At 45.7% G+C, this 24,843-nt stretch overlaps 1 protein-coding gene across 5 annotated transcripts in view; it reads left to right on the forward strand.

Annotated features, from left to right (window-relative positions):
- CCDC60 (coiled-coil domain containing 60) overlaps window positions 1-24,843 on the forward strand; it is a 170,430-nt gene that overhangs the window by 129,101 nt on the left and 16,486 nt on the right. For all 5 annotated transcript variants that reach the window (XM_027576381.2, XM_027576378.2, XM_027576380.2 and 2 more), the window contains exons 5-7: window positions 6,183-6,290; window positions 16,516-16,606; window positions 21,279-21,513. In XM_027576381.2, the coding sequence (XP_027432182.1) occupies window positions 6,183-6,290; window positions 16,516-16,606; window positions 21,279-21,513 (434 nt within the window). The remainder of the gene's footprint in view (window positions 1-6,182; window positions 6,291-16,515; window positions 16,607-21,278; window positions 21,514-24,843) is intronic.

Consider the following 24,843-nt stretch of genomic DNA (forward strand, 5'->3'; position numbering starts at 1 on the left):
GCTTTTGATGAGCTCACTCCCTACTTTCCTCCTACTTCCCTTTGATTGACATTATGATTGGATTCTTGATAGAGATCGCCTGAACTCTTGATAGAGAAATCTGATTGATTTGTTCAGGGACATTCCAACTGGCAACCTAAACTTGATGTTCTTAAAACATCTCCTTGCAAAAATAGGCTTTGCAACTTCTCATCATGTCCCTTGGAAACACTTGCACTTTTGCCTGTCTTTCCCGTGGACAAATCTTGTGAAACCAAATGGTGTAGATCAGTGGTTCTTAAGCCTTCACTTGGCATGTGAATCCTCCGAGGATGGAAATGGGGATGATGCCTGAAAAATGCTTATTCCTGGGCCCCACCCTCTATTCATTTGGTCTGAACAAGGTGAGGCTTAAATCAACCTCAGAAGTAACTGGAGAGTTTCTTACTCACGTACCTTCAATGCCAGATAAGGGAACTGAAGCCCAGAGGGGGGGCAGAACCTGCCAAAATTCTTCCAACAGGAACTCTGACTTCCTCATTCCTAAATCAGATCTTTACACCAGGTTTGTGAGGTAGGCCAGGATGATGATGATGATGATGATGACGATGATGATCACAGTGGTTGTTTTTGGTTTCTGTTATACCCTAGACCAGGGGTCAGCAGACATTTTCCTAAAGGGACAGACAGTAAATATTTTAGACTTTGCAGACCAGATGGCCTTTCTTACAACTACTTAACTTTGCCGTTGCAGCATGAAAGCTGCAATGAATGGATGTGGCTGTGTTCCAATAAAGTTTTATTTGCAAATAGGCAGTAGCCCCCACTGGCTATAGTTTGCTAACGCTGCCCTTTCTTCTCCTTGTCTGTTAAAAGGCTCTGGCTGCATTTGGTGAGTGTATCAGTCATTTATTGCTGTATTACTGAATACCTCAAAATGGAGTTGCTTAAAACAATAACCATTTTTTGCTGCTCACAAGTCTACAGGTCAGCTGGGTGGTTCTGCTGGTCTGGGTTGGCTTGGCTAATCCTGGCTGGGTTGGTGCATGTATGTGTGCCCAGATGATGGGTATGCACAAGGTCAGCCGTCTAGGGTGGCATCACTTACAGGTCTGTTAGTTGACTGGTTGCTAGGGTGACAAGAGTGACGGGGCCACGTGTTTCTCATCATGTAGCAGGCTAGCCCGGGCAGTTGGGAAGGGTTCCAAAAACAAGAGCCTGAGCACCAAAGTCTCTTGAGGCTTAGGCTCAGAATGGACACAATGAAGCTTCTACCACATTCTACTGGCCAAAGCATCAAGCCAGCCCAGATACAAGGAATGGGGAAAAGATTCCACCTCTTGATGGGGAAGATGCAAAGTCACATTGCAAAGTGTATGGATGCAGGAAAGGACATTTTTGTAATCAGTCTACCAAAAGGCATCAGGGCAGGGCATGCCTGCTCAGTTCTCAAATCCTCAGTTATCACATCAGCCCATGTGGATCAGAGCCTGGTTGGTCCCTTCACTCCAAGGTAATTGAGCCCCAAACTGGCTGAATATTCTGGATTGACCGTATGGGGATCAATTCAATCATGTCAAGGGAGACTTGATCTTCATCTATAAAAAGGTGGGGGGATGGTCTTTAGACATGAGAAACAGCTCCTCCTTTCCTCTCTGAGATGACAGGCTGCCCCTCCCAGCCTTCCCTAAGCAACGGAACAGCAGGAGCAGTGCCTGCAACCTGTCTAGGGCTGTCCTTGGCAGTTGGCATGGGGTGCTTGAAATGGCTTTGTAGGCATTTTCCAACTTCTCTTTGTAAGAGCACAAAATGTTTTCTTCTCGGGGAATTTTTCGCCCACTCGTATTCTGGCTGGTATGGCAGTTTCAATAGAGTGGGCTATTCAGGTGTGCTCACCTGGAGTTCTGGATGCAAGGATAAGTGCCCTCTCTTTTAATTTGGTAAAATCCAAAATACTGTGCTATGACCTGACATACAATCATTATGAGAAAGTACTGATTTCTGTCAAGCATGTCTCCAGGGATTTTCTTTCTTTCTTTTTTTTTTTTCCTCCAGTTTATTTTACTGCACATTAGATGAACAGTTGTCAGGTTTGAGGCACTTCTTCTTTTCTTTTTTTTTAGAACAGTCTTAGGTTCAGAGCAAAAGTGTGTAGAAGATACAGAAATTCCCATTACAACCCCTGCCCCATCTGTGCTCAGCCTCGCCCATTAATCAACATCCCCACCAGAGGGGTGTGGTTGTTACAAAAAAATGAATCTACATTGACAACATCATCAGCCAAAGTCCATAGTTTACATCAGGACTCACTCGGAGCTGTGCGTTCTGTTGGTTTGGACAGATGTATAAGGGCATGCATCCACCATCATAGTGCAATACAGAGTATTCTCACAGCCCTAAAAACCCTCTATGCTCCACCTGTTCATCCCTCCCTCCCCACACGACCTTAGCAACCACCGATCTTTTTACCATCTCCATAGTTTTGTCTTTTTAAGAATGTCACACAGTCAGAATCACATATTATGTAGCCTTTTCAGGTTGGCTTCTTTCACTTAGTCATATGCATTTCGGGTTTCTCCATGTCTTTTCATGGCTTGGTAGCTCATTTCTTGTTAGCACTGAATATTCTATTGTCTGGGTGTATGTACCACAGATTATTTATCCCTCCACCTACTAAAGGACATCTTGGCTATTTCCAAGTTTTGGCAATTATGAATAAAGCTGCTATATATAAGCACCTTGTGCAGGTTTTTGTGAGGCACTTCTTATAAATAGAGAATAAAGTCCAGACCCATTGGACGAAACCCTATTCTAGTGCAAAGGGAGGGCTCTCCCTGGTAACAAGAGACAACTTCAATATCACAGATAAAGCACAGATTCAGAAACCAGACTGCCTGGGCTAAGATTCAAGCTCTGCCATTTGCTGGCTCTTTTGAATTTGGACAAGTTACGTGGCCTCAGTTTCCTTATCTGCAAAATGGAGATATCAGTAGTACTTTCCTCACAGGGATGACCTTAGTCAACATATGTAGAGCACTTAACACAGAGTCTGCTGGCACAGTGTAAATGCTCCGTGGGACGTGTTTGCTATTATTATTTTGTTGTTGTTAACTACTCTTCATTATCTCAGTGGTTCTGCAAATGAGAATTTTGCCCAAGTTATCAGCTCCAGAAAATGTCAGATTTGAACCAGTTCACTACCACCACCTTCCATTCAGGAGCCAGTAATACACTGAGGCTACTCTGTGCCCAGCAGTAACCTGCAGTGGGCAAGACTCTGTAGCTTGCAGGCTCATGGGCTAGAGAGACAAGTAAACGGGTATTTACAATAGAGCGGGGACTGGGAATGTAGGGGCAAAGAGATATGCTATAAAGATGGGATGCTTTAGGATGCTGAAAGAGATCCTAACCCAGACCCTGGAGAAATCAAGGAAGGCTTCCTGGTGGAGGTGACATCTGAGCTGAGAGGCAGAGAAGGAGGAGGAAGAGGAATATATATATATCAGAGCAGAGAACAGTCCCAACCACCTCTTCTCACCCTCACTCTAACAATTCCTGCCATTTTATAGATGAGGAAAGTGAGGCTCGGGGAAGTTAAGTAATTTAGCCAAGAGCACATAGCTAGTGGGTGGCAAAGCTTGGATTTTAACTTAGGCAGTGCAAAGTGAGAGTGGGGTGAGCCTGAGCAACCGAGTAGAGCTTGCCCAGGCTGCAGAAGGCAGAAGAGGAGCCATAGGGAGACTCAAGGCTGGTGAGGCGGACAGGATTCTCACAGGTGACAGTCTGTTAGTTTCCCAGGGCTGCCACATCAAAATGCTTCCACAGGAGAAATACATTTTCTCATTGTTCCTGAGGCTGGAAGTCCAAGATCAAGATGTCAGCGGGAAAAAAAATGTCAGCAGGGTTGGTTTCTTCTGAGGCCTCCGTCTCCCTGAGTCCTCACATGGTCTTTCCTTCCAGCATGTGCATCACTGGTGTCTCTCTGTGTGTCCAAATTTCCTCTTCTCAAGAGGAACACCAGTCAGACCAGATTAGGGCCCACCCTAGTTAGGGCGTCATTTTAATACAATCACCACTTCAAAGCCCTTGTCTCCAAATATGGGTTCATTCTGAGGTCCTGGGGGGTGAGGACTTCCACATCTGAATTTTGAGGGGGACACAATTTAGCCCAAAACAGATGGTGTGGAGAGTTTGAAGATTTTAAGCAAGGGAGGGATAGAGTCAGGTTTATGCCTGAGCTTGTCACCTGTAGAAATGAATCTGATGCTCCCATGCCCCACATCCCCATCCCCACCATGACCAAGCAGACCCCACCTCACCAATTAACCCTCTTTGCTTATCCCTTCCTCCCAGCCTCCACCCCACACAACCCACAGCCCAGGCTGACAGGGGCTCTCCATGGTGACCAGAAGAGGGGACATGTCCCTGGGCCTTTTGCAATGTCCTGGGTTATGGTGAGGGTAACGTGGGGTGCCAGGCACATGGCAGGAACTAGCTGTTGCTCTTGGCGAAACGCTGGACATGGCCCAGTGCTCAGAGCTGCTGAAATGCACCTGTAAGGACCAAGGTGGTGCTAAGGCGGAAGGCAGACCAGAATGTGAAGGGCTATGGGCTTGCCATACCTTTAAATTAGAAATGAGGGAAGAGTAGGTGTTAGTAAATAACGTGTGGAAAGAAAGGAGGAAGAAAGGGCTCCAGTGCAGAAGAAAGAGAGAGCTGATGACCCTGGTTTTCCTAAGACCCAATGGGCATGGCCAGCCTGGAGGGGAGTGAGGGGTGGGGTAGTAGGGGAAGCTCTGCTTCAAGCTGAGAAAAAGGGACGCCTCTCAAGGGATTCACCGGGACAAACCTGGGGTCAGCTCCGCACTTGGGCTCCACCTTCTGGAGTGGGGCCTTCCTGGAAGCAGAGAGGGTGGATCCCTTCCTGCCCCTCCGCACATCAGACCCAGGAACTCTAGGGATTATTGATCAAGATGAACTTCAGAGAAGAGCAATTACACAGGTTCATAAGGGAGGCATTTCACCCATTAGTGTAAGAGGAGAGATCATGCAGGGCAGGGGTGGCCGGTCAGGACTCCACCTTGTTTCCAGAAAAAATGCAGGCAGCAGGTTAACCCTCTCCTGGCCCCACGCCCCAGGTGACCACTGCATCGCCTTCATCAGCACCTCAGACAGAGCTGGGGCCCATGAAAGCACAGCTTCTGGGGTTAAACAGGGCTTCAGATCCTCACCAACCCTAGGAATGTGACCTTGAGCAACTTCCCTACCTAAGTCCCTCGCCTGCAAAGAGGGCATAGTAACAGTACCTTTCCTATAGGATTGGTGGGAGCATTGAATGAGATATTCAGATCCTACCTCCATCACCAACAAGCTGTGTGACCTACTGCAAAGTGACAGTATCTCTCTGAGCCTTAAGTTTCCTCTTCTTTAAAATGTGGATAATGATTCATACCCCTGCAGGTTGTTGGGAGAATTAAATAAAGTGTGTAAGGTGCCCTACTCAATGTCTGGCTCCCTGTAATACAAGATGCCACCCCAAATCAGAAAATACAGGTCAGGTATGCTTTTATACAGTGTTTTAGTTACATTTTCCAATAATAGGTTCAATGTGGTTTTCTTCAACATCCAGCTATATTTGCAGGCAAAGGACCTATAAATTTAAAACAATGGATCCAACTGTTGGTCGGGGGGTAGGAGGAAGATTACAATAAATCCAGTTTCCTTGTGTGTCCAGCCTTCTTTGACACTTTTAGCATATTTATTGTACTTTCATCAGATGAACAGGTAGGTACCTGCAGGATATGAATGTCCTTTAACCCACTCACTTTGCCTAAGTCAAGACCTCTAGCTGGGGGACCCCTCCATTGTTTCTCTCCTACACAGAACCACCCCCCGGCCATGACCAGCATAGGGTGATCTCGCGTCAAATCATGGCTCTGCCACCTGCTAGGTCAGCAAACTGGCACAGGTTCCTTCACTCCCCTGAGTCTCAGATTCCTCATCGGTATCATAGGCCCATGAATACCTCATGGGTACATTGCAAAGACGCGATGAGATGAGGAATAGGAAATACCATGCCTGGAGCATGGCAACATCTCTCTAACTGCAAGCCAGCAGTTCACAATCTCTGTGGCCATTATTGTGAAGGACGTAGTTGGAACAGGGTCCCACTGGGCTCCCCCTTCCCACCTCTGTCTTTGCAGGGAGCCCCTCTTCCGCCAGCTCTGTGCCCTCCACTGGCTCCTGGAGGCCCTGACTATCGACCACACCCACCACATCATGAAGCCCGTGATCACCTGCTGGAATCCAAAGTAGGTCTGAGCCCTTCAACCCGCTGTAACTAGCAGCACACTCTGCCATAGGGGAGGGCATCTTATCTGCTCTTCCCCTCCTTTTGCTGTTTTTGGTGGGTGGGTTGCTTTAGGAGTTCCCCGATGTGCTCTGTGGGATCCAGAAGGGGTGAGCTCGGAGCCATGCCATACAGGTCATATAGGCTCATGAGAGCCAACGGTGTGCATCTCCTCCCTGCAATTCTCCCCAGCTCCACATCCACTGACATCCCATTGGATGCTTGGAATCAACCAGCCACGATGGGAGTATTGACACCACAGAGACTGGCCAGGTAGACCAGCACACCGCTGGATGCCCAGCGAGGTTTCTGCCCAGCTCCCTTCTTGGACCCCTCCCCAACACTATTCTTTATCTGCTCCTCTTCCTCTTCCTCCTCCCACTTCCTTGTCCTCTTCTCTTTCACTTTGTTCTTGCTTTTCTTCTTTTTCCCAAGGTTTATTTGTTTGTTTGAACATATATTGGTGGCTGTTTCTCCACTTGGACCCAAGAGAGGACTCAGTGCTCAGGTCCCTGGAGTAGCTGGGCCGAAGCTCTAGTGCATGCTGTCTAGGCCAAGAAGAGTGTTACGTGTGTCCTCACCGGAGGGGAGGGTTCATGCAAAAGCCCTGAGGCCACTGCTGCAGGAGCTGCATTGCCCACACAGGGGCGGAATGAGGAACAGGCAGGCATATAAGGCCTTGGTTCTTTATGGAGAGTCCTGCTGCCCCCAAGAATGGTGCTAAAGGGGAAGGGACCCTGACCTGAGGAACTGGAGTTGCTCTGTGAAAATCCCATGCTGAATGAAGTAAAATAGGTCCCCTTCTCCCATAAGTGGGAACCCCCACAACTCCCTCCCCAATAAACTGATAATGGCCTCTTTCTCACAGCCCCACCCACCCCCCAGGTGAATTCAGTCTTCCTTTTCTTCCTGAATCTTAATTAATTCCTTCTTCCTGAGGGTGTTTACCACCCACCTCCCAAACCCCACCCTACCCCCTGCTCTAATTCATCCCTTGCACCAGAGCCCAGATAAACTAACATCAAATGCAACCAGAAATATAAATCCTGCATCTACTGATAGACTAGTAACTCCAACTGATTTCATGTTTTGGGTTGGGATGAACTGAAAATTGTAGTTTCCCTTGGTGCTCTGGTTTATAACCTTTATTTTTTTTTTTTAGCAGCAGAAATCCTTTTTTTTTTTTTTTAATGGAAACCCCAATAATGTAAAACAAATTTGTTAAAATGTAGCTTCTACACAAAGCAGGAAGTTGGGAGGCCTGGAGAACCTGGGGCGCCTCCAACTCTCTCCCATCCCCACCAAGGCACCCCAGTTATTTCCAAAATATTTCTGTGGTTCACAGAATTTGTTTGAAAACCACAACCTTAAGACATTTCCCATACATCACTTATTCTTCTTAGAGGAAGCCCCTTTTAAAGGTCTGAGGTATGACCTTCCTCCTTCCAGACCTAATGCTTTCCCCTTATGAATATATATAGATATACTCCCCCCACTTTTTTTTTTAACAGAATTGGGATCATATTCTGAATATTGTTCTGTACATTTTTCTACTTTTCCCCCTTTAAAAATATCTTATGGGGGTACCTGGGTAGCTGAGTCAGTTAAGCATCTGGCTCTTGATTTTGGCTCAGGTCATGATCTCAGGGTTGTGAGACTGAGCCCCACATAGGACTCCACACTCAACAAGGAGTCTGCTTAAGATTCTCTCTCTCCCTCTGCCCCTCCTCCCATTCTCTCTCTCTCTCTCTCTCTCTCTTAAATAAATAAATAAATCTTTAAAAATAAGATAAAATATCTTATGGACATCTTTCCATGATGGTACATACAAAGTTTCTATGTTCTTTTGACAGTTTCCACCATCCTTTAACAGAATACATTCCCTCAGAAAGAAATGGTTATATCCATGGTCTATGGTAGGGGTGGACCATAATTTAGATAACCATTTCTCTACTGGGGGACACTAAGGTTGTTCCCAAGTGTTTGCCATTTCAAGTAGTATTGCACAGAACATCCTTGTACATACATTTTGTACCCGGTTGAAAATATCTCTGTTGGCTAGATTCTGAGAAATGGAATTTTTAGGTCAAGGCAACATCTATTTTTTTTTCACAGTTGATTGCTTAGATTCTAAGAAAAAAGTCCCTCAGCCAGTGGACTTCTAATAGCATTTCATCTCCCCAATCTCCCAGCAGCAACACTTTGCCTCCAACATTTGGCATCCATTCTCCCAAACTGCGGCAAGAATATAATGTAGGATTTGGATTGAGAAGATAAAAAGAAGCATCTTTATTTCTTTAGGTTGGTTTTAGAAATGTGCCCAGAATGTGACCAAAAACTGTTACCTGTGGTTAAAAAAAAAAAAAAAGACACATGGTCACATTGAGAGTAGTGGAGTTCATCAGGGATCCATGGATATCCAGCTCTATCAGAGCAGAACCTGAACCAGAACCTCAGCCTGACAGAAAAATGCATCCAGAAAGATTCCCATGGGAAGTCAGAGTATTTGCTGGGGCTTGTTTTTTCTAGTGAACCATGTGATTTTAGTTTGGTGGTATGCTGGTAAATGTTTAATAAATGTTTAATAAACAGAACAGTTCTCCAAGAAGGAAAAGCCATGACATATAACAATGCCAATTTCCATGGTGGACATAATCCAGCCATGGCTGATTTCAGGCTTACCAACATGAACCTGGGGCTGGGGACAGATGCACACGTTCAGTTCTTGTGAGCCAGCATAAGCCAACCCCAGCACACCATTCTGGGGGATTGATTTTTTTTTTTTTTAATATATAAATCTGAGGGTGGGGGTTGGGCAGGGGCTTAGGTTTCCTAGAAAGTGCCAGAAAACATCTTTTTATTTAGCAAGAAAGGAGAAGGATGTCTTGTCTTTAATGCCTAATCCCTGTTTATGATGTTTCATCCTGATATCATAATTCAAATGTCTGTAAGTCTTCAAATGCATTTTTTAAAAGCCCAGAGGAACTGAAAATGAGTAGAGCAAGGGCTCTAGCATCAGATGGACCTGGATGAGTCCAGGCTCAGCCACTTGATAGCTATGTGACCTTGGTCACTTAACATCTGTGGGCCTCTGTTTCTTCATCTATCAAATGCGCTCCTGCCTCAGAAGAGTTATTGTAAGCATCAAGAAGATAAAGAACATAGAGCATTTAGCCCAGTGACTGAGAGCACTGTGAGGGCTCACTGAACGATAGCTATTTAAGATTAAAATCCCCATTTCAAAAAGCAGTTGCCTTTTTGATTATCAATACCATTGAGACTTAAGGCAAGGAAAGAAAGAAACTTCTGAGCAGAGTTTTACCAACAGACGAGATCCATATTCACTGGGAGAATGAACAAACATACAAACAGACAGGAAAAAAGCTAAGCAAGGTCAACCAAGATCTGGTTGCAAAGATAAGCAATCCAGGGAATGATCCCGACAGAGAAATACCAAACTTCCAGTTTTGCTTTTCTGAGTTTCCACCATCAAGGAGCCAGCATCTCTTGCTATTCAAGCATCTGAAACACAAACCCTGAGCCCCAACACCCACCACGCATTTTCCAAAAGGAAACATCCATCATCGGGGACCTGTAGATCCCAGAGGTTTCTCTTCTATTAGGCATGATGATGGCTGCAGATCCAACCCTGCCCCCTTATGGATTTTATAGCAAGAGAGTGGGGTGGTTCAATATCTCAACACGGGCTTTCTACAGGCAGCCAAATTTTACTAACTGACGGCTAGTGTGCCGCAAGCAGAAGGTTATCTTTGTTAATTGCAGGAAGATCCTATATTTAGCTAGTACTGGTGGATGGTTGGGTGAATGGGCAGATGACAGATTTTAGGATGTCATTAAGGGTTTCATCTGAGTCTGTGCCTTATTTGGGGAGGATAAAAGGCCTTCTCAAATTCACCACATGGCAATCCGAACACATTATCATTTCCCAGCATCCTTATTAATCCCATGGCTAGCAGGGAGAATTTATTTCAATTGACAAGATGATTGGGTCCACGAGAGAGCAGAAACTGAGCTTTCAATAACAAATGTGCTAATTGCCCTTCTCTGGGAGATGCAAGCCTCTGTTTCAGCGAAGTAAGACTTATTTTATATATAAAGGTACCCAAGTCTTTATCTGAAACTTTGGGGCCACCTGAGTTTCAAAATTGCTTTTTTTTTCTTTCTTTCTTGGCATTTTAAAAACGAAATATGGAGCATACGCTATAGAAAACATCACACCCCCAGAGGGGACTGGGGCAGCAGACTATCATCCAACACAGTATTTCCACAGGGAAAAAAAATGAATATTTACACTAAGTGCGTAATAAAGATAAATAAAAGTCATTGGTAGCCTCCCATGAGTTCAGGTCATGTTTTGCTGCCAAATCAGTTATTAAACTTTTTCTGGTTTTTCAACACCCTTTGGATTTTAGAATTGGATAAGGGGTTATGAACTTATATTGGTATTGGGGTTTTTTTTTAGAGATTAACTTTCCAAGGAATGACTAGAAGTGAATGACAAGAGAAGCAGACAAGATGAGGTGTAAGCAAGCACCTCTCCACCCCAATTCCACTTACCCCCAGGCCTGCCGTCACCTTCCCTAGTTCCCATTGGAAAGAACCAGGCAGACCCCTGGCTAGGCAGGAGAGTAAGGAGCTCCTGATTTACCTTCCAGGCAAGGAATAGCATACACCACGGGGCAAAGGTGTGAGGAGTTGTCCCCTGGGCAGCACAAATCATCTATGTCCTATTGCCTAGGGCTGTCCCAGAGAGAGATCACCGCACCCACTCTTAACTGGGGAGTCCAGGTGGGTATAATCCTGGCTTTCATTAAAGGAGTCCAGACACCCTAGGGCCGGGCTGTCCAGGCACAATGAAACTGCTATTCCTTTAGAAAAACACGTATGGCTAAAAGGCAACCATACTCTGACATTCCACATAGGACACAGGCACCTAAATCTAACTCCTGTATTATGATGAAAATAGCTGGCCTATGAATGCTTCCCATGTCAAGCACTGCTCTGAGTATATTACTTCAGTTGAGCCTCATTCTAACGGAAGAGGAACCTGAGGCACAGAAAACTTAAGTAACTTGCTCAAAATTGCATAGCTTGTAAAAGCTAAGTCAGGATTGGAATTCAGGTAGCCCAGCTGCAAAGCGTATGTGCTTAACCACTAAATGATGGTTTCTTCTGCCCCCAGCGAAAGCCCAAAAGTCTTCAATTAATTTAGGGTACCATGTGGTGTCCAAAAATGAAAAGAATAACTCATCACAAAGTACTATTTGCCAGGCAACCTCAGGATACAAAAGGGACTGCAACCTACCAAGATAATGATATGTGCATATACAATTTTCTTTTAAAAAGCAACAAAAAAAGGCCACTCTATACTTAGGGCTTTGGTATTTAACTTAATATATGGGAACCAAGTCTCCATTTTGAAACCTCTTTCAATGACTATGGAGTGTCTCACCATATTTAACCAATTCCTGTAAGAACTTTTAATTTGCCAGATTACCAGTCTTCTGGGGGAAGAATGCAGCATCACTCCGAACAACACACAAAAATAGCAATTATTATATTGAAGTTTTTTTTTCCTCTGTCACATGTGCCCCCCACCTCAGAAACGCTCATTTTCCTCAAACCTGCTTTTTTCAGGCATTACTAGGGATACAGCAGTGAAGGGACAGACAACATCCCTATTCTCTGGAGCTTCTGTTCTAGGGGACGTGGGGAGAGCAGCAGATAATAAACATGCAATCATCAAGATGCTTTGAGGTAGCATCGAGCGTCATGAAGAAATTGATGAGGTGATGCGAGAGTGGCAGGTGGGGGGTGACTTTTAAATTGGGTCATCCGGGAAAGACTCACTCAGGAGGTGACATTTGAGTGAAATCTCCGATTCCACCTGCTCTCCTCTCTGCACTGATTTAATTGCATCGTGCCTCCACTGCTTTACTCAAGAGGACATCTCTGCAGGAGTAGGGGACCGGGGCAGGATGATCAGAGCACCTGTCACGAGGGAGGCAACCCGCCTGGGAGATCCTGGGAGCTCTGGTCTCAGTCCCCTCCCTGGTGCACCATCAGCAGCTGCCTCTGTCCTCCAAACTCGGTCGTGGACACATGAATGCATTCTAAACCCGCCAACAGACTTTCCACTCTGAGAAGCAGGTGTTTTACCCCAAATGAGGGTTCACAAAGAGAGAGAGGGAAGTATTGGAGAAAACAACTCTGATTGCTACTGTGGAGAGACATTTCAAGTGACTCGCCAGGAACAAAATGTGCTTGGCGGGTATAGTTAAATGAGATGCAACTGTGCTCTACGCTTTCGTCCCTTGATTTCTAGCAAATAGGAACCCCCTGCCAAAAGCTTCAGCAGGGGTAAAATTAGTCTGAAAATCGTAGCCACTCCTCCCCCACGGATCTGTCCTACTGCCTTGTTCCCCACCATCAGCCCCTCCTCCAAGCCACCCTAAGCTGTCGAAAAAAGCCCGCTGTTAATAGTTTGTGTTCAGTTCTCTGTACGAGGCACCCCACCACACCCTTAACAAGCCCCACCCCATCCTCACACCAAGCCTTTGACGTAGCTAATATTATTCCCTCCATTTTACAGATGAGAACACCGAGGCTCTGAGAGGCAGAGTAACTTACACAGACACACACCCAGGAAACAGCAGGACGGGCACAGGACTCGAACATCCAGTCCACCTGATTCTTAAACCCCCTGTTCACCACCAACATACACTACTTTCCTGGTTCTCTTGCTCAGAGAGATTTGCCTGAGGTCACGCAAACAGTGTGTCAGGGACATTAATTAGGTAAACTAAACTGCCGATATGAACAACACGAAAATCTCAGCAGCTTAACGCAACCCAGGTTCATTTCCTGCTCACCCTACTGGTCATCAACATGGCGCTGTGCTCATTACAGTTCACTGAGGACCCAGGCTGATAGGAGCTCTGTCTCAAGGCAAGCTTCCACCATCAACAGCACAGAGAAGGGAACCTGCCTTGAGGGCTGGCCCTTCAAGCTACCACCCTCAATGCCACATGTCACTTTCACTCATGCATTCTTATTTTTTTCTAAAGATTTTATTTATTTATTTGACAGAGAGAGAGAGAGACGCAACGAGAGAGGGAACACAAGCAGGGGGAGAGGGAGAAGCAGGCTTAGAGAGAGACATAGCGAGAGAGGGAACACAAGCAGGGGGAGTGGGAGAGGGAGAAGCAGGCTCCCCACCGAGCAGGGAGCCCGATGCGGGGCTCGATCCCAGGACCCCGGGATCACGACCCGAGCCAAAGGCAGACACCCAACAACTGAACCACCCCAGGTGCCCCATCACTCGTGCATTTTTAAACAAAGCAAGTCACAGGGCTACTCCTGACAGAAAAGGAGCCCGAAAGACCCGGGACTACTCATTAAACAGCACTACTGACTATCCCACCAAGCCCTGGGGAGGAGTGTCCCCTTGCTGTGTCCATCTCAGACAAGGTGCACTGAGCCCCCTGTGGACAAAGAAACTCGGGTGGTTTCTTTCTTTTCCTGCCCTATCTGAGCTTCCTTTTTGGTTTATTTGCTCCCGAGAATGAAACATCACAGAGACCGATTCTGTCTACCAGGCCCTTTCTTTATCAGTGGCTTTGCATGAGCAAGGGTGCAGGGCGTTTTTAAGATCTCGGGAACCTTGCTGTATTTTTAGCTCATTTACCTGCTGCCTTAAGTCCGCAATGGATTTTGGGTCATCTAGGAAGTCAGTGTTAACAGAAAACCTCTATCTTCCTGATCGGGCTTGAATATTTAAGATTTTGAAAGCTTGGCTGGGGCCCGATTTAATTTTAAAAGGGGAAGAGGGTTGCTTTTGAACTTCAAGAAGGAGGCTAGAGGCACAGCAGGAGCTGTGTGAGCAAAGGGAAGAAGCCGAAAAGCCCTGTGGTCTTGAAAGAAATGCTCCAAAGCAGAACCACTAAAGCTTCCAGTTGGTGAGCCTTAAATCAGACTTCAAAAGCGCCGCTAGTTTAAATATTGTTTATAGGACTGGTGTATTGCTATTCCTTCCTCTGGCTGGATTTTAAATATTCCCTAATTTGATTACTCGGGGGAGAAGCAGGCAGAACCAATGTTAAAGGAGCTTCACTGTTAATTATTCATTGGGCTTTTTATTGTGTAATCAAACATGAAGTCTTACAAAAAGCTTGGAGGCACATTCTCACCCCGCCCTCCCTAGCCCGACTTCCACCTTGCCGCCTGTGTGCGTTGCTCATGTTGTGGCTGTGGGCTGGTAGATGCTCAGCAAAGTCCTGCCATCCAAGAGTGCACACCCCCCTCCACATCTGGGCTGGCCAAAGCCTCTGATTCGGCTACCTAGAGCCCTGTGCCGTAAGAAACCAGTCTTAGGCAAGTTTGAGCTTGATCACATTTTACCTCCTGTATCTGAGCATCTCCCACCCCCTCACCAGCACTCAGCAGCCCCTGATAAGTCTAGACCCCTGTCAGCGCCTCCCCTCATGAGTCTGGTCTGGCCACCTCATTCCCTCAAGCCCCTGCTCTGTGCTAAGTGACAGCCAGCCAAATGATTTTAAGGATCCCAGCCACCCAAAATCCTTTCTGCAGAGAAAAAGGAGATAAAGAAAGGGATGGATGGATGGATGGAGGGATGGGTGGATGGATGGAGGGATAGATGGATGGAGGGATGGATGGAGGGATGGATGGATGGATGGAGGGATGGACGGAGGGATGGATGGATGGAGGGATGGATGGATGGATGGATGGATGGACGGATGGATGGATGGATGGAGGGATGGATGGATGGATGGATGGATGGACGGATGGATGGATGGATGGAGGGATGGATGGACGGATGGATGGATGGATGGAGGGATGGATGGAGGGATGGATGGATGGATGGATGGATGGATGGATGGAGGGATGGATGGATGGATGGATGGATGGACAAATGGATGGATGGACGGATCAATTGAAAGAGCACGACCTGAGTCTTCCCACTTGCTTATCAACAGAGATCCACTGCCCTGTAGCCCCAAGTCCAAAATCCAAAAGGCTCTGAAAACTCAATTTTTCCATAACTCATTTGGCAGCAAAACTTGACATGAACCCAACTGATCTGGTAGCATAATGGGACCTGAAGCTGTTCACAGTCTTTATCCCACCTAGTGTAAATATTCATATATACCAGTGTGTTTGGTTACAGGATGCTGCCCTCTGACCCCACTGGAAGGATTATGTTAACGTATGATATATGCATCATATATCCTTCCCAAAATGTCAACAGGGCAACACATCTGGTCCCACGGGTTTCAGATGAGGGATTATAGGCATGTCACCAACAAAACGTGCTGGAGGTTCAGTCTCATACCGAGAAAGTTCCCGAACCCAGGAGGGGAGGATCCAGGAATTAGGGTATCTAAAGTTTAATTAAACGGGGGGAGATAGGTGCTTTAAGAAAAAGAATATAAAATTACAACAGAAAATGAGGTACAGGGCCCCAGAAGACCCCATTCAAGTGAGGGTCATTAGTTCCACTATAAATCTGTACCTGGATGAGTGACTTGAGCCCACCCCCCGCCCAGTTTGTTCTCTCACCTGTAAAATGGAATGACAATATCACAAGGTTTTATTGAAATGATTCAGTGAGAATGCACAAAAGCATCTTGCATGTAGCACTGTATAGACTTTTGCTCGATATACTCCAAACCAGTGATTTTCATTGTGCAACCTGCCCCACAAGCTCTCCCCAGTACCTCCCCCCGCCAAGTAATCCTCTTTCTGTGTTACCTGGGAGTGTCCCTCATGGTGGGGTTGGTAGGAACCAGAGCAGGCAGAGATTCAGAAATAAACATGCCTTTCAGCTTACTCCCAGGAGTAACTGCCCTGGAGCCTAAGAGAGGACCCAAGTCTAAAAGGCAGATAGATGCAGAACACATACAAATACATTCCGCCTGCCTCCCCCCCACCTTGTAAGCAGTGGTCTCTCCTAACCTCAATTTTCACTGACAAGACCTAGCTATGGAGAACTGTCCCACTCATTTCTTGACGCACACAGGGGGCGGGGGGAAAACCATCACAGAGAACAGCCGCCATCCATCATCTATTTATTGTATTTCCTAAAAGAACTTGTAGTAAACCGAGGCTCTGGGAACAGAAAACTCATTAAGCTGTTTCTCACTCAGGGACCCGGGTGGAAGCAAGAGCACAATAAAGAAAATCAATAAGGACAAGTCCATGGGACAGAGGTGGGAGCACTTCGTCACGGCGCCGAAGGTAACTATCAGCACCCGACGCTACAGTCTGGCTACTGGCCCCACCCTGGGCCGGAGGCGTTTCTGCTGGTCTTTTCTCTGATGGGAATTTTTTTTTTTTTCTAGTTGGTTCTCTGAGTGAGGAGAAGTCAGAACCACATGCTGTTGGATGGTTTTTGTAAATTTTAATTAAAATGGTTATCTGGGGGATTATAGGAGAAATGACATTTGGCTGGACACCGCTTCGTGGGGAAGGGGAGGGGTGGCTGAGGAGCTGCTCAATAAGATGTCACCAGAAGGAAACGGACTCACCTCACTCCAGCGTTTTTAATCAATAACAGTCATTTCTTTCTCGAGCTCACTCTCTCTTTTTAACTCAGCCAGAAAATAAGAAGTGGGCGATTCAACGGATAGGGTTTTCTACAAACTAGAATGTGCCCTCACCACTAAGAGAACACCAAGAGGTCTATTCTTTCCACTCGAAACTATTCCTAACCCCACACTTCCCAAATTCATCTAGCCAACAAACAAGCACCATAAAATAATAAGACAAGAGGTCATGTGTAGATAGGCAAAGGTAGTTGAAAGGGCGGTTGCACCTGCGCCTTTTTACCCACAACGTGAGTAAAATGCTTGGCCTTGCCTACTTCACGACACTAGTCAAGAACCTCAGGAAACAACATGCAAACTCACTCTAAAAATGTTAAAATGCTAAGCATTATTGCTTATAATTTTTAGAAGCCACTTTTTAACATAATTGTGATGGGCCAGGGTCTATGCTGAAGAAGTGCTTTGGGATCTATTAGCTGGCTCTGCCTTCTTACAAACCCCAGGAGGCACTATTCTAATCACCAGTTGGGAGAGGAGGAAGTTGGGGCTCAGAGAGGTTAATTGATTTGCATGAGGTCACACAGCTGGGTCATGGCAGAGCCAAGAGTGAATCCTGGGCCTGTTCATGAAATGCTGTTTATTAAACACTGAGCTCATCAAATGCATGTTTTCCATGGTGTCACAATTACAATTGCCCTCATGAAGAGTTTCACTATGTTCTTGCTCTTTCACCAGGGTGTGCCTAGATCTGAGAAGGAAAAGCTTTTGTTTTTGTCACAGAAAGTTGCGATGGAGATACTATGTACATCTGTCTCCAGAGATGCACAGAAAAAGCATTAGGAGCCACAAACGTTAAAAAAAAAAAAAAATGCCCTCCAGGAAGACTCCTAACAAAAATCGATGGAGGGGGCAGTGAATCACCACACTGGAACTCCCCAAAAGTCGAATTCCAGGGGGAGACGAACCATGAGAGATGATGGACTCTGAAAAACAAACTGAGCATTCTAGAGGGGAGGGGGGTGGGGGGATGGGTTAGCCTGGTGATGGGTATTGAGGAGGGCACGTTCTGCATGGAGCACTGGGTGTTATGAACAAACAATGAATCATGGAACACTGCACCAAAAACTAATGATGTAATATATGGTGATTAACATAACAATAAAAAAATTAAAAAAAAAATTGAATTCCCCAGGAAGCTTATAGGTTAAACTCAGAGCTGAAGGGTGGTCCACTCTGATGATGGGGGAGCACTCGATTAGGAGTCAGGAGACCTAGCTTAGCCACTGTGACCCAGTTCACTGGGTGGCTTCAGACAAGTCCTTTTCTCTCTCCCTGGACTTCATTTTCTGCACCTACAAAATGAGGACTTTGAAAGAGAGGCTCCAATCAACTCCACACAGCAACTGATACCCTTCTGTACATTTAGAATTTGTCAGGGCCAAGACAGCATTCGTGAGAGCCCGGCAAACAGAGTAAATGAAAAAAATCAGGTTCGGTCTAATGCAATAGGGAGTGGTGAGGTCTGTGGCAAATGGCCTGCACTTCTGCCCAGCTCTAGCCATTTTGCCATTTGAGAATGGGAGTCCAGGGCTTATCGTTTTCAAGAGAGACCAATAACCTAGGTTGTTATATAAAAATCTCCCCAATTCGTAAAATTCTGGGCAGTTAATCATGTCTCCCCATGGGCCACCAGTTGGAAGCCGCTGCTTCTAAGAAAATGTAAGGAATTACTCAGGGAAATCTTTTCTTTTGTTGCCCAAAAGCAGTCCCTACCAAGGTGGAACACAGCAGCTAGTTAACACTGCTCCTGAGTGAAATATAAAAACTAGAGAAGCAGCATTTGGGGATTTAAGTCAATTCAGACCGAGTCAGTTCAATAAAGGGCAAGCGAGAAGCTGAAACTGCCTGTCACATCATCCCCCCACATTTTATTTTTCTGCCACTCTCAATTAATCAGAAGTGTCAGTCCTTCATTTTGGATTTCCTGGCTGAGGTTGTTAATTGAATTTTAATTAATGGCAACTTCAGGAGCACAAAATGAAATCCTAGCCCAAGGAAGATCCACACGGAGCTCTGGATGTAGAAAGCTCTTCTGAGACCATCCCAGTCCATACTCTTTGTCTTATAGATCAGGAAACTGAGGCAAGACAGTGATTTGCTCAAGGTCCCCTGAGGTCCCCTGGCTCTGAGTCCAGTGCTCATTGCAAGACTCCAGGCTGTCCCTGGGACACAATGTGTTCAGCCTTCAAAACACGACACGGAGCTAGAGTGTGGTTTCCAGAGTTGGAGATTCATAGGGTGCCAGAGGAGACCAGATGAGGGGACGTCCACATACATGTATTATCCCCAGCTGTGATGTCAGGACAAAGGGGACGCGGTATCAAGCTCCTAATTTATCAAAGGAGAGAACTTTGGGCGTTTGATTTTTCTTTATCACAGTCATTCGGTAGCCCACATGCCCCCTTGGAGATCTGGGTAAACCCACCCTGTCCTTCCCCTGTGCAACCAGGAAACCCATCCCCTCTTCCAGGGCACCGAGGTTCTACCAGCAGTCACAGCCCCACAAGGTAGCCAATCAAAAAATTACTTCTAGGGGCGCCTGGGTGCCTCAGTTGGTTAAGCATCTGACTTGGGCTCAGGTCATGATTTCAGGGTCCTGGGATGGAGCCCCACCTTGAGCTCAGCGGGGAGGCTACTTGTCTCTCTCCCTCTGCCCCTCTCCCTGCTTGTGCTTACTCTCGCGCGCATGCGCACAAATAAAATAAAAAATGAAAATATTTTTAAAACAAACAAACAAAACCCTACTTCTGGTCACATGCAGTGGACTCCATGATATGAATCCTGCTGGAGACAATTCTCTCCACCCTGTTAGATATTTATGAGATGTTGGTGCTGCCTCTTCTCCCTACCTGCCTTCTGAGGGTATCAAAACACTATGATTGAAAGGTGACCTTAGTCCGCTCTGCAAGCGCTTTCCTTTTAAATGTTCTCCAATAGAATCGTTTCTGTTGGGCGCCTGGGTGGCTCAGTTGGTTAAGCGACTGCCTTCGGCTCAGGTCATGATCCTGGAGTCTCGGGATCGAGCCCCGCATCGGGCTCCCTGCTCAGCGGGGAGTCTGCTTCTCCCTCTGACATTCCTCCCTCTCATTCTTTCTCTCGCAAAAAAAAAAAAAAAAAAAGAATCATTTCTGTTAATTGAGTGTAAACCACAGCCCAGGGCACCATTGAACTCTTATTCTAGAGCAGCTGAGGACCTACTCGGCCCCACTGTAAACCTGGCATTTCAAAAGTCAAAAAGAATCAGCAGCCTGGGATCAAGGGCATTTTCAATGCCCCTGACAAGGGCATTGCTGAATGTATTTTTAAGCAAGGCATAATAATTAGCGTTGGTCTTAGCCTGACCTGGACTGGAATCCTGTCTCTGCCACTTGCTAGTTGTGTGACCTTGGGCATATTAGAACCCTCTAGAAGACTTGGATCATGAGTTAAATGAAGGCATGACCCGGCACAGTAAATCCTGAAGTGATATCAATCATGCAAGAGGGTGGTGTGAACACACACACACACAAACACACACACACACACACCCATCCTCTCTGACTCCTTTCCTCCCAAAAGTCCACATTCTCCTTACAAGACTTTCTCTCCCTACCCCTTACTACCTTCTAGGACTTGTCATCTAGACCCTTCCATCCACCACAACCATGGCTCCTCTCCCTGCCCCCAAAGAATGCTATCCTATCAGACACATCTGCTTCCCTAAATGTCAGGTCTAGAATTTTCTCCATCTTGTACTCTTCAGAAGACCCCCGGTAAACACAAATCTTCATTCTTTGAGGGCCTGGTGTCAACGTGGTAAACAAGAAGTTGATCCATACAATTTGGGGTCAAACCAAGAGGTAGCTAAAGACACGAGACCCATCCTCCCACAGTTTAAAAAATCAACTCCGATGATCATTACAAAAGTCCAAAACTCCTCTGGTCCCTGGTAACGTCACTGGCATATGTGTTTGGCCTCCTGTGGTGACTACTTGGGCAACCACGGTGCTCACTGAATAGAATTAGTCCCATCATGTTTGCTTCAGATAATACACACTTTAAATTTTCTTGATTTGTGACAGAAGGTCACCCCAGACCCAGGATATGTGTCATGGTGTTTGGGAAGAGCCAAAAGAAATTCACATTCAGAGCCAGGTTTTCACTTTTTTTTCTTTCTTACTTTCCTTCCTTCCCTCCTTTCTTCCCTCCTCCCTTCTTTCTTCTCTCTCCCTCTCTCTTTCCCTTCTATTCACCCTCTCTCCTTCCAACATTCTGTCCTCCCTCCCTTCTTTCTGAGATTCCTCTTTCTTCTCTCTTTCCTTCAGACCAAGAAATTCAAAATTCCTGTACTCCGCGTCACCAGCCGCAAACCAAGCCGGCGAGGCTCCACACTCAGTCTGTCTCGGACCAGCGGAGGATCATCCCCTCAGAGCAGCATGGTCTCCATGAACCCTGGCTCAGATGAGCCCCCGAGTGTGATCACCCAGGCGACAGGCAGCAAGGACATTGAGGACAATGAATCATCTTCAACCAAGCCTGATGAAGAACCTCTCCACATCAGTAAGTCCTACCTGAGAGCTGACCAATCCACTCTGACTCTTTGCCTCGAAGCCAGACATCAAGAACCCCTCCTGCTCGTCCTCCACCCCCCCACTCAGTTAAAGGAGACACAGGGGTCCCCTAGCCCTGCTCAATTTCCTCGGTACCTTTTGCTTTCCCCCAGTGAAGACTGGAAATATACTCTATAACTTGGGATTACTCTAAGCAATTTCTCTGTGAGAGACAGCCCATGGTCATCAATTGCTCTCTTTAAAATTTTAATAATATTTTTTTCAGCCCAACTTATATAAAATATTGTCATTTCAACATGTAATCAATACAAAATTATTAATGAGGCATTTCATGTCTTTTTCATACTAAGTTTTTGAAATTTGGTATTGACTTTTTAAAACAACTTTATGGAGGTATAATTTGCATTCCATAAAATTCACTCTTTTTAAGGGTACAATTCAATGACCGTTAGTCAATTTGCAGAGTTGTGTAACTCTCACCACAATCTAATTTTAGAACATTTCAATCAAGCCAAACGAAAACCTCGTATCCACTGGCAGTCCCTCTCCTTTGCCTGACCCCAGGCAATCGTAAATCTACTTCCTGTCTCTAGGGATTTGTCTTTTCCTAGTATTTTATATATGGAAGTTTTATCACTCTCTGACACCACCCCCAACTCCCACCCCCGAGCCCCCGCTCGGGAACAAGCTTTTTCAGTGGTTCACAATTTGTGGGACACAGGTTCTTCAGAAAATCAGTTAAATTCAGTTAAAAGATATGGGTCCTCTCCCCAGAACCTCGAGGAGGTTGAACGAGAGGTGAAGGTAGACAGAAAGCCTGATTGAGACCCTAATCATCAAAACCAAAAATGGTCAAAAGGGCAAAAATCCGGTAAGTGGTCAGGACTCCGAGCAATGACTACCAATGAGAAAAAAATCCCACCCTTGTTAACAGGCAACCATGAAAGGCTCCAAGCCCTGAAAAGCTGTTTGCTGAACAGATTATCTCAGATAGAGAGCAACTAAGATCAACCATCCGTAGACGTGTGACTCTTAACAGATATCTTGAACCTTCTTTCATTTCAACACGTGTCTATTCATCAGCTACTGAGTGCCTGGAACTGAGAATTACAGTTCCTGCCCTCCCCAAGCTTATATTTTAGAAGGAAGAAGCAGACCACAAACAAGAAAGCTACAAATAGCAAGGCGGTTGCAGGTAATATGTGATCAGAAGATCATAAAACAAGACGTGGGCCAGAGAGAGACTGGTGGTGGGAATGGGGCTAGTTTAGCCGGAGTGGTCAAGAAAAGCCTCTCCCAGCTCTGACATTTAGGCAGAGATCTGAGGATATGAAGCTGGGGAGGGAGGCAGGAGTCGGAGTGGGCCTCGCCTTTGTAAGGTAAGGTAAGGACTTCACAGTGATTCTGAGTGCAACAGGAAGTCTCTGCAAGGCTTTTGGTATAGGAGTAACAGGGTCTGGTTTTCTTTTCGAAGGTGTCTGTGTTGTTACTCGTGTCACATCATGCTGTGTGTCTTTTAACCCTGAAAGCCCTGCAAGCAAGAAGTGTCCCCATCTTCAAGAACAGGCTCTAGAATGCGGAAGGAAGGAGGAAGCAGAGGGGGAAGGAAGCTGTGATGAGTGGAGGGGTGAACGGTGCCCTCTCTCCAAGAACCCGAGACACCGCAGACCCGTCCCCAATGGCTGTCTCCCTCCCACATCTAACCAGCTGACTGTTCCCATCAGTCCTATCTCCTAAAACTCTTTTGAACCTTCTCTCTTCATTTCCATTACTTCATCTTAGACAACTGGGGCACGTAGGCTAGGTCCTAACAGTTATGTTTCGTTTCATATACAAGGCTTTATTTAAAAAAAAAAAAAAAGTGGGAATGATATTTTAAGATTTGAAAGATTTTACATAAAAATTTTGATTAAAAAACAACAACAACACCACTGTGACAAGAGTAGACCCACAAGCCTGCACAACATTCAACTGGAGCTGCTCCTCTTAGGTGGGACATGTGCTGGCTATCTTCCCCAGTCCCCACCAGTCCCTATTACCCCCAATCACTGCTCCCAATTGGCCAAGTGCATGGCCATTTATTGTCTCATTTGCCCTACTGTTTTCCTCAGAATATGGATGATAATGATCATGATGATGATAGTACAATAGTTAATGCTTAAGAAGACTTTTATGTATCAGGCACTATTCTACCTTCTAATGTAAACATACTATATATATATATATATATATATATATATATAAATTCACACATATATATATATACACACAAATATATATTTGCATATAAATTCAATGAATCCTCACAACAGTTTTATGCCTATTTTGTAGATGAGAAAATTGGGGCACAGAGAGATTACATTATTTGCCCAAAGTCACACATCTAGTAAGAGATGAGGCCAAAATTTGAACACAGGCAATCTGGCCCTTATGTCACACTTAATCTTTATGCTTTACCCAAGTCTCTAGAAAAAGTGGGAAATGAAAGACCAAGAGAGAAACTTGATTTTTCTTACACTACATCATGTCACCCATCTGGTACCTGACCCCTGTAGGTACCTGAGTTTGGAACACTCCCCTTCCCCCCCCATCCACATTCTCATTTCTTCTCACCCACACGACAGCAACAGCCTCCTAGTCTCCCTGCTTCCTGTCTTGCCCTCACTTGCCCATGGATTTTTCACCATGTTGAGCCAGAAGGAACTTTCTGAATTAAAAATCTGATATAGGAGCACCAGGGTGGCTCGGTCAATTAAGCATCTGACTCTTGATTTCAGCTCAGGTCATGATCTCAGGTTCGTGGGATGGAGACCCTTGTTGGGCTCCGTGCTCAGCAGGGAGTCTGCGTGGGATTCTCTCTCTCCATCTCCCTCTGCCCCCTCCCCCTAAATAAATAAATACATAAGTATATAAATACATAAAATCTTTTTAAAAAATCTGGTATAGTGCTCCCCAGCTTAACATCTTTCAAGATTCCCCTTTGCCTCTAAGACATCGCATCTGATCTTGTCCCAGGCTGTTTTAATAGGCTCAGCTCTTACCATTTCAAACCTTGCATCAGGCACTCCAACCTCACCTCACCAAAATGCTTTCCTCTTCTGAAACAATGCACATTCTTTCATGTCATCCTCTGTCTGCAATGCCCTTTCACCTGTCACCCTTTAGTTTGGCGGCTCCTACTCAACTTTAAAGACCCAGCTCAAATATTCCCTCCACTGTGAAGTCTTCCCTGACGCTCCTGGGTTCCCCCCTCTCAATTCTCTTAGTACTTTGTATTTGCTTTTATTTAACATGTAAATTTTAATTGTGAATTAAATTT

This window comes from Zalophus californianus, chromosome 14 (genome assembly GCF_009762305.2).
Source record: "Zalophus californianus isolate mZalCal1 chromosome 14, mZalCal1.pri.v2, whole genome shotgun sequence".
Classification (NCBI taxonomy): domain Eukaryota; kingdom Metazoa; phylum Chordata; class Mammalia; order Carnivora; family Otariidae; genus Zalophus; species Zalophus californianus.